Below are 10496 nucleotides of genomic sequence, written 5' to 3'. Positions count from 1 at the left end.
GATCGGAATTTCTTTATGAACTTCCTCGGGTCTCCGAGTCCATCATAAGGCGTGAGGGTCAACGGCAGAGTGAACCTCTTCGGCAGTTTGAAGTTCATTACTTCTTCTGTGAAGGGGCCTACAACATCGTCGGACTATTCTTTCTCGTCTTCGGGCTGCTGCTCTTCGTGTCGAGCGGTTTCTAAAACATGAGTCGGTTGGGACTGATGCTCCTCGTCTTCCGCCTGACGAGCATCGTTGTGTTCAATCCGAGCATGATTTAGTTCAGAAATTTGAGCAGCCATTATTTGGTTCTCGTCAGCCATTTGTTGATTAGCTTGTTGCAGCTCAGCTACCATTCGCATGAGTTCGGACAGTGAAGGAGGCGGTACGTCAGCCATGGATGCAAATGGAAGCGATGGGACCAAAAGAAAAAATATGATTTCCTTGGCCCCACTGTGGGCGCCAATTGATCTTGCCTGGGAAAAAGATCGGCTTCCACTCCTCGGGATCGGCCGAGCTATAGGTTGGAATGTTGAGCGTCCGTCCTTCTGAGTTCGAGCTTCTTATGGTTATTGTTATGCAAGAATGCGGGCAATGAAAAACGGGGGGAAGGGAGTGTATCTGCAAAGGCACTCCGATGCTTAAGTCAGTATTCGGAATTCAGTAAAAAAAACTTACCTTAACGAGATGTTTCTCCCCCCTTTATATGGAGAGCTTTTCGTCCGTTTATCTTTTCAGCAATAAATCGTCAGTTTCTTATTGTGCCGTTTTGAGACGTCGGTTGTAAAAATGTTAACGTTACCGAGTTATAGCTCATCAAGTCCGAGTAATAACGGATGATGATGAGTTATGGTGCTTGCCTATAACGGTTAGGAGTCCGAGATATATAACTCGTATTAATGATGACCATATCAGGTACCATTTTCATTGCGAAGAAGAGTGTGCTGAGAGTGTTCTTTGACTGTGTTGGTAGTGAAATGGAGGGTACCGCAAACTTGGTAGTGTATCGCAATGGTGAGATAATACGGAATACTCATGAGGGAGTGAGATTTGTGTGTCAGAATTCGTTTTCTTTTGTGGTTCCATGCACCATGACGTTAATGGAGCTTCAGAACGGTCTCTGTCAAAGTATGGAGAACGGTATGTTAAGGAAAGTGAGCAGAATTTTGTACCGGAATCAGGTTGTAGTTTTTGGTAGTCTAAATAATTTGATATCATGCTGATCATTGACGAAACGAGTATGCAGAATATGTTTCAAATTCACCGGCAGACTCAGATGCGACAGCCACAGATTGAGCTTTATGTTGAGTTTGAAAATGTAGAGGCGAATGAGATTCAAAATGATTTAGATATAGAGGATGATAGAGCTGCAGTGTACGAAGGAATGAATAGTGATAGCGAAGAGGACATCGAAACAACTTATGAATCCGGCGACGAAGACAAGGATGGTGATGTTGGAGTTGAGGCAGCAATGGAGAATGTAATGGTTCATCCCTCGGGTAGTCAACCGATGAACGTTCCACCTTTTGTGCGTAACTTAGATCTTGACGCCATGCATGCACTGGAATTTTCGAAATATGCAAACATAGGTATGTGATGACTGAATAATACGTTTTTGTTAATTTATATTGTGGATTGATTAATGAATGATGATTTCTGCTTTTTGTAGGCATTGCTGATCCTGAGAACTTAGAGTTCAGGATTGGAATGGAATACAGTTCTAGAAAGCCGGTCGTCGTAGTAATTAGAAGTTACACTATCTCTAGAGGAGTTGACTACAATGTGTATGAGTCTGAGCCATAGACGTTCTATGCAAAATGAAAGATGTTTGGGCGTGGGTACGACTGGCTTATCCGAGCCAGCTTGATATAGAAAAAGGGTTGTTGGGAGATACGCAGATACAACAGTAGGCACACATGCACAATGGGAAAGATTTCACAGGATCATTCCAAGTTGGACTCGGATTCCGTTGCTGAGGCTATAAGGCTATTGGTCGAGACTGACCCATCCATCAAGGTGAAATCTATAATAGCGGAAGTCCAGTCAAGGTTCAACTATACCATCAGTTACCGAAAGGCTTGGTTGGCAAAGTAGAAGTTCATAGCCAAAGTTTTCGGTGGTTGGGAGGATTCTTACAAAGCTTTGCCATGGTGGCTTTGGTAATGGTTCAGAAGATGCCTGGTTCAATTGTCCAAATAGAAACACGACCACTGTACAACGGAAATGAGGAGGCACATAGTGTAAAATTATTTCATTGCATATTTTGGAGTTTCAATCCATAGATTAGGGCGTTCAGGCATTGCAAGCCTCTAGTTCAGGTTGACGGCACACACATATACGAAAAATACAAAGGTACACTTCTAGTTGATGTTGCACAAGATGGGAACCAGAACATTGTGCCTGTCGCTTTTGCCTTAGTGGAAGGAGAGACAACTGATGCGTGGCACTTCTTTCTTAGGAATCTGCAAATGCATGTTGTTAGAAGAGACGGTGTGGGTATGATCTCAGACCAACATGAGTCAATTCAGGCAGTAGTAAATCGTTCCGGAGTTGATTGGCAACCTCCAAGAGCATGGTGGATGTTTTGTATAAGGCACATCGGCAGCAACTTCTTAAGGGCATTCAAAATCCCTCACTTGCAAAAACTTGTTGTCAACATAGGGTATTCAAGAACGACGGAAGAGTACAACATCAACTATAAGAGGTTGGAAGAGCGAGGCAAGGCATATGCCAGGTGGTGCGATGCCTTTGGATTCCGACATTGGGTATTGGCATTCAACGAGGGACATCAATGGGGCCATATGACGACGAACTTTGTCGAGTGCATTAACTCAGTGTTAAAGGGTGCCCGAAATCTACTTGTGTTGGCGCTCATCCGAGCAACATATTATCGGTTAAATGAATTTTTTACGCGGAAGAGTATCGAGACTCAGAACGCAAGCGTGCTGGATTTACTTACTCCGTATTTGCACAACAGCGGGTAGAAGTAAATATGCAACAGGCTGGGAATATAGTTGTGCACCTGTTTGATAAACAAAATGAGGTGTTTGAGGTACGCGAAATGACAAGTGGAAAGGTGTTAATTGTTGATCTTGCACGACGGACCTGTGACTGTGGGCACTTTCAGGGGGAACGACTACCATGTCGCAATGTTATTACTTGTTATGCTAACTAGCGTCTCGATTGACAGTTGTATGTGCATGATGTGTACTAGATGACAGAGATTCGTAAGGTATATAGATTTGAGTTCACACCATTAGGCGATCCCGATACACGGCCTGCTTATGAAGGACCACATTGGTCGCTAATCCCGCCTTGAAGCGAACGTCGAAAGATCGCCCAAAATTGACTCGATATTTGAATGAAATGGACTTACGCGACATGCGTGGTCCTTGGATATGTCGTCTTTGTGGTGCTCAGGGTCATAGTCGGAGTCGATGTCCTCAGCGTGATGGACCGAGTGGTGCTGGTGGCGATGATGGTCCATAGAGTCAAATTTATCTGTGAATAGAGTCGAACCCAACAAATAGAAAATCTGGCATCTGACGTATCTCCTAACAGACTACTCAGTATCCAACGGTTCTGCGTCTCTGATACGTCGAACCCAACCCAGCTTTATATAGGACTTTGAAGAACTACTGACATCTGGTTCACGACTGAATATCGTGATGCTCTGGCTCTGTAAGAAGTTGCTACTATTATCTGTCCGTCCGCTCACAGGCTCCCCATCAATGGGTAGGCCAAATATATGTGCGACATCTTCCAGTTTCATAGTAACCTCACCCACCGGCAATACAAAAGTGTGAGTTTCTGACCTCCACCTTTCCGCCAGAGCAACTAATAAAGGGTACAATCCTCTTATCACCCCAATCCTAGAAACGTAGTAGAATCATGTTGAGCATAAGTGGTTTTCGACTATCGGATTTCACGTCTATGACGAATCCAGTTTACGAACCATCAAATTCCTATTAAGCTGACTCCACAAAAATATATTTATTAGTTTAAATAAATAATAATTCTTACAAATAATAAATCGACTTCAATATAAATATTGTTATGAATCTTCACATTTTTATTATAATATTTAACAAATATTACCATATTTATTTAAAAAAATATTTATTCATTTATTAATATTCAACTTGTTTATTAAACTCACGGAAAAATAATTTCATTCTAAGAAAAATAATAAAAAAATTATATATTAACATTTATTTTTTTAAATATTATAAACAAATATTTATACTTACACTTCTTTTTTTAAATAAATAAATATAAATGATTGACTTTTTTCCCGAACTCAAAATATTTATTTTTTTAATATTTAATAACAATATATTTTATAAATATTTACATATTTATTATAATATTTAATTTATTAAAATTTTGAAAATACATGTTCGACGATATGGATATTTATTTTCAAAAAATCTAAATATTTATTTATTCATTAGTATATTCATAACAAAATTATAAAATATATATTCTATTATAGTATTTTTATAACAGAAAATTATTCCAATTATAACACAAATTATATATTCAAGCTTGTATAAAATAAAATATAATATAATTATATTTTACAAATAAAATGTTTTTTCCAAAATATTCATAAAATACAAAAAATAATAATTCTACTATATTTTTATATGTTAAATAACAAAAATTAAAAAAATTAAATACTTAAAAAGAATATAACTTATCAACTTACATAAACTGGATGATCCAAATAATTTATAATATGTTCTTCGCGTGTCATATAATTACGTACTATTTTTTTAAATAAATAGAAACTAATATTTTTTTTTAGCACTCTTCTTTCTTTTCTCGCAACCCTTCTTCTCTCTAATCTACACTAACATCAATTCTTCTCTTTAAAATACACTAACACTAACACAACAATTGTTCTCTCTAACATACACTAACACTAACACACTCTAATGCATGTATTGAGGGGGGTAAGGGTCTCTTTTTATAAAACCCAAGAGCAACGTTTGTTGTTTATTGGGGTGGAGGAGCTGTCTCCTGCATACAGACAGCTTCCAACACGTTCATTCTGTGTTGCTGCAGCACATTGGGAAGGTGCAGAACTCTGCAAAGCCTGCCTGATACGCAGGAAACACGCCCCCTGTGTGTTGCCAGGGAGCTGCATGCGCGCTGCGTCACCGCGCCCACGGTGTGTTGCTGGAATGCTGACGCGCTTCTGACGGACAGCGGTACCACGTTTCTTGCGTGTTGACCGTAATATTCACATTCCAACAAAATATTTCACTCCTCAATATTCAGCCAAAACACCAATACATCTTCCATATGAAAAATAATTTCTGATAGCTATATCCTATTTTATTTATCATTATATGGACTATGGTGATTGCAGGTTTTACAATTCTTGAGAAATGGTCAAATGAAAAATTGAGTTAAGACTAACTTTTAAACTCATAACAAATTGTTATTTATGATAATTTATGATATTGTAGGAAATTCCTTTATTAAATCTCACAAATTTATGATATTGTAGGAAATTCCTTTATTAAATCTCACAAATTTAAACTAATAACAAGATCTTCAACTCTTAGAAAATGTCGAAAGCATACCTCAAGCTTAAAAGGCTAAAAACTTTAAAATTTTTAAGATCAACAAATCTATCAAAGTCTGAAGATCTATAAAAAGTAAATAACACTTTAAAAAAAAACAAATAATTACTTTTTGAGATAATTGTTCTTAAAGAAGAATATTCAAGTCTGATAAATATAAATGAAACTATAAAAAAAGAATTATATGTTTATGAGCTTTAAAAAATAAAAACTCTTGAAATAGGAATTGAGATAAGTCTCAAAGTGATCTCTGAAGTTGCACTCGAGTTTTATAGTAGTCCCTGAACTTAAAAGTTACCCATATTCGTCTCTGAAACTGCACTCCGGGACTCAGATTCGTCCTTCCGGCACATTCTGTCCACCTGATACCACCGGAAAGCTGATCTGGACTCCTCCTTAACACGCTGGCCAGGTAACGGCTAGCTGACGTGGATTAGTAAACTTTTATAGTGCAATTTGGTCCCTAAATCAAAATAAAAAATTTTAATCCCTAAATTTAATCATTCTCTTCTCTATAGTAATCCCTCTTTTCTCTATAGGCATAGATCTTCATCTCTCAAATTTACAAGATTTTTCTTTTTGTTTATTTTTAGTTGAAGTATCTTATAACAATAACAACAACTAGAGTCTTCTTACCAACAATTATTTGAACAAGTTTAACCGCTTTTATCCCTTTTTTTTCTGTAAGAAAGATGGTGAGATTATAACATAAAAAAATTATGTGATATATATAATTAAAGAAATAAGGCAAAGTTTAGTTTCTAAAATTGTGAACGTTCATAAAAATTTGTTGACTTTTAAAAATGATTAAATTGATTCCTAAATTCATAAATTGTGAATCTCAACTTATCTCTAATGCTAATATAAGATGTTAAAATGTCAGCATGATATTTGCAAACAAAAAGATGATATGATTAATATTTTAATATAATCAAATTAGTGTTTTAAATTAGTTAATTATATTTATTTTGCTTAATTAGGTTTTTATTAATTAGAGACTAAAATAATAAATATTAAATTAGGTAAATTTTTGCTATTTTTTGTTTCTCTAATATTATCTTTAATTAATTTGAAATACCTATTTAATTATAATAAAATCATAATAAATATTAAATTAGGTAAATTTTTGCTATTTTTTTGTTTCTCTAATATTACCTTTAATTAATTTGGAATATCTATTTAATTATAATAAAATATTAGACACGTCATTTTAATGAAGATGTCATACGATTTGAAATGCCATAATATAACACTTTATATTAATACTATGTGAATGACAGTTAAGTTAAGATGATGCATGATTATTTTGGAATAAGATTCGAAAGGAAATGTAATGTAGTATATAATAATAATGATGTAACTTTTTAATTCCGTAAATACAAGAGATAGATTTTTGTAAAATCATATAAAAATATAAAATTGAATTTTGTAAAACATTTTAATTAAATTAGAGTTAAATGAGTGCATAAAATGTTAAATACAAAGACATAGTATGTGACTTTTAATTAACAAAATATATGCGTGCTTTCAATGAAGTTGTAATTTGTAGTCTCTTTCACATCCATATGGAGAAGAGAAGAGAAGAAAAGAAAAGAGAGGGGTTACTACTATAGAGAAGAGAATCATGATTAAATTTGGGGATTAAATTTTTTAATTTTGATTTAGGGACCAAATTGCACCATAAAAGTTTACTAATCCACGTCAGCTAGCCGTTACCTGGTCAACGTGTCACGGAGGAGTCCAAATCAGCTTTCCGGTGGTGCAAGGTGAACGGAATGTGCCGGAAGGACGAATCTGAGTCCCGGAGTGCAACTTCAAGGACGAATATGGATAACTTTTAAATTTAGGGACTACTTTGAGGCTCGAGTGCAACTTTAGGGACCACTTTAAAACTTATCTCAATAGAAATTTAGAAGATAGATTCTACAATCTCAAAAACTATCCTATAAAGACAACATAATGAAAAGAAACAAAAAATATCCCAGAACATAAATGGCTCTAAAATGGTAAATAGCCCTAAAAGTCTGGATTTGATATTTGGTGGTCAAAGATCATATATTATATTTGGTCTTAGTTAGGTGGAAATTAAAAAAAAAATACTACACATTTAAGTTTTTTTATGAATTAAAGTTTAACTAAATTAAACAATAAAATTTAGATAACTGATTTTTATTATGTTAAACTAATTTAATTAAATTTGGTTAACGAAAAGAATTAAATATGTAGTATTATTAAAAAATAATGTCAAATTCTATCACATCTGTTAAACTTGGATAAGACACTAAAGAATGTTTTTAGTTTAAAAAAATAGAACTATGGTAAATTTTAAAAAAGAACAATTTAAGAAAGTTCAAATAAAAAATTTTAAGAAATAACTTATAAGGATTCAAGCTGTTCGGTTGTTTGCCGAAACGGGGGATCAGATGGTTGGCGGGTTGAGAGCAACGGATGGGTGAGAGACTTAGGTTTTAACGCAAGTTTCTGGAGAAGCAAGGTTGGCTCGATCATTGGTGGGTCGGCGGGTGGGGTCACCTGCAAGGATACTCTGATACTAAAGTCAGTGTTCGTACAATGAGGTAACTAATTAGGGTAAAAGATGATGGACTTTTGGAGAAAAGTAGGTCTCTCCTTATTTATATTCTATACTCGGGTAGATCTTTTGTTTCGAGCCCATCTGCTTGGAAACTTTTGCCAACTATCCTAGTCTTCGGCAAGGTGTGAAGTGGTACACGAGTCACTTTTACGTACGGGTCAATTATTCGTTGAGTCGTTAGTTCGTTAAATGAACTTCCGACTCTTATTGGGCTGGGCCAAAACCCAAACTAGTTTGGATACCTAAAATAAAAGTGGTTGTGAATTTAGACTCTTCTAAAATTTCAAACATCCAAAAGTAGGGCAGAGCACGGGTTGGGTTGGTTCGGGTTTAAGGTAAAATTAGAACCGAACCAATTGAATTGTAATTGGTTCAGTTAGGTTCGGATTTACGTTTTTTTGTATGTGTACCCGAACCAAACCAAATCCGAGCAAATCGATTAAAAACGGATTAGTTCGGTTCAGGTAATTGGGTACCTGATAAAACAGAAATTCATAAAAAAAACAAAATTTGTATCTTAAAAATTCTGTAAATACAATAAATATGTAACATTAATAGAAATAATCCAAACATATTAAATACCAAATACATTAAAATCTAAACATATTAAACACTAAAGACATTAAAATTCAAACATATTAAATGACATAAATATATTTTAAATTTTTTTTATTTAATTAATATATGGTCGGATTTATAGATTGGTTCAGGTTCTACACTCCCAAAACCGTTATCTAAATCAGTTATTAGAAAGAGTTATTAGTTTGGTTCAGATTAAATCCAATTACCCGTTAATTCCAAAACCAATTTAATTAAATTGGTTTGAATTCGGACGGATAATCAGATACCCGCAACTCGTAAAAAGACAGAAATAGTATATAGATACTGAATGTTCGATGCACATGATTAAAGAGAAGAGACACTTCAATTATTTCATAGTAAAAATAAAAAAATAGTAGTTTAGTAAAGTTCACAAACGAAGTTTAAGCCAAAGTTTCGGTTATAAATAATGCGGATAAATATAACTCATTTTATTTCTAATGTGCTTTTAATTGATGGATTAACTCAGAATTTGGTGCACATCAATCAATTCTATGATCAAAGTTATATAGTTATTTTTTTTTAAATTTAAGGACAATTTAATTTTTATTTATAATTAAATTAGATTCACATTTTTACTAGAAAGATAAATAAAATTACAAAAATTTAATAATTATTAATTGGTGGCCATTATTTTTTATGCTTATAACAATTTAATTATTATTTTTTTTAAGCATAACAAGCTCAACACATTAACGTGGAGCAAACACACAAAGAAAACATAAAAGCATAGCTATTGAAACTAAGAAACCAATCCCCTGGCATCACCCGCGTTGCCTTCAACCCCCAAACGGATCTCTGCCCTGCCATTCAGAGTAGCTCGACAATGTCCTTGTTTGAATGAGCTCCATACTTACTCCTGTATGATTGAAAATTCTGGCATTACGTTCCAACCAGATGTTCCAAATCACTGCAAAGAACGCCATCATCCACAGTTTCTGTCCTTGTCGTCTGTTGGCCATGGCACTCCAACTCACAAACAGCTCTTTAATGGTTCCAAGAATAACCCACTCCCTATCAAAGGACCGCAGCCAAAAACACCACAGCTGCCATGTTACCTCACACAGAAGGAATAAGTGCTCAATAGATTCTACCCCCTTATTACACAAGACACACCTATTATCACTATTAATAACTCTTAGTCTAGTCAACCTCTCCTTAGTATTAATTCTACCAATGAGCACAAACCATCCAAAAATCTCGATTCTTGGGGGTACCAAGTCTCTCCAGAGTGCACTAGTGAAATTATAGTTCGTGATCTCGTCTGACAGCATCTCTGACTGTATGACCTCCATAAAGGATTTCGTAGAAAAAACACCTTTATTATCAAACTTTCACACTACATTATCCTCGCTCTCAGAGGATAACTTTACTGGCCTTAACCGCTCATGAAGTTAATGGACAAGTTTCAGCTCCCATTGGAACAACTCCCTCCTCCATTGAAAATTCCAGATCCACTCCAGTCCATCCCAAATTCCACAGTCCCTAATGACAGCTCCCTGTTGTCCTGATACAGAGAAGAGTCTTGGAAAACTCTTTTAGAGGACCACCCTGAACCCAGTTGTCTTCTCAAAACCGAATTTTTCTATCATTGCCGACCTCCATCACCAATCCACTGACCATTTTTTCTCGGACCCTATGTTCTTTGATATTCAGCTGATATATGTCTTTCTAAGGCCTCTTTTATCGGTAAAGACTAATAACTATGTTGTAAAAAGATTTAATTA

General features: G+C 35.1%; 1 protein-coding gene across 1 annotated transcript; it reads left to right on the top strand.

Annotated features, from left to right (window-relative positions):
• Window positions 1-1905: 1905 nt before the first annotated feature.
• Window positions 1906-2966, top strand: LOC130962626 (uncharacterized). The gene is made up of 3 exons (XM_057888813.1): window positions 1906-2058; window positions 2154-2222; window positions 2265-2966. Exons 1-3 carry the CDS (start codon window positions 1906-1908, stop codon window positions 2964-2966), a joined length of 924 nt encoding a protein of 307 aa, XP_057744796.1.
• Window positions 2967-10496: the final 7530 nt, after the last annotated feature.

The sequence above is a fragment of the Arachis stenosperma genome, chromosome 2 (genome assembly GCF_014773155.1).
Source record: "Arachis stenosperma cultivar V10309 chromosome 2, arast.V10309.gnm1.PFL2, whole genome shotgun sequence".
NCBI lineage: Eukaryota > Viridiplantae > Streptophyta > Magnoliopsida > Fabales > Fabaceae > Arachis > Arachis stenosperma.
This window is presented reverse-complemented; position numbering and strand designations above follow the sequence as displayed.

Coding starts and splice junctions, on each gene's coding strand:
- LOC130962626 (XM_057888813.1), top strand. CDS start 1,906: ATGGGAAAGATTTCACAGGATCATTCCAAGTTGGACTCGGATTCCGTT. Junction 2,059..2,153: donor ATACCATCAGTTACCGAAAG/GCTTGGTTGGCA, acceptor GTAATGGTTCAG/AAGATGCCTGGTTCAATTGT. Junction 2,223..2,264: donor GAAATGAGGAGGCACATAGT/GTAAAATTATTT, acceptor TTCAATCCATAG/ATTAGGGCGTTCAGGCATTG.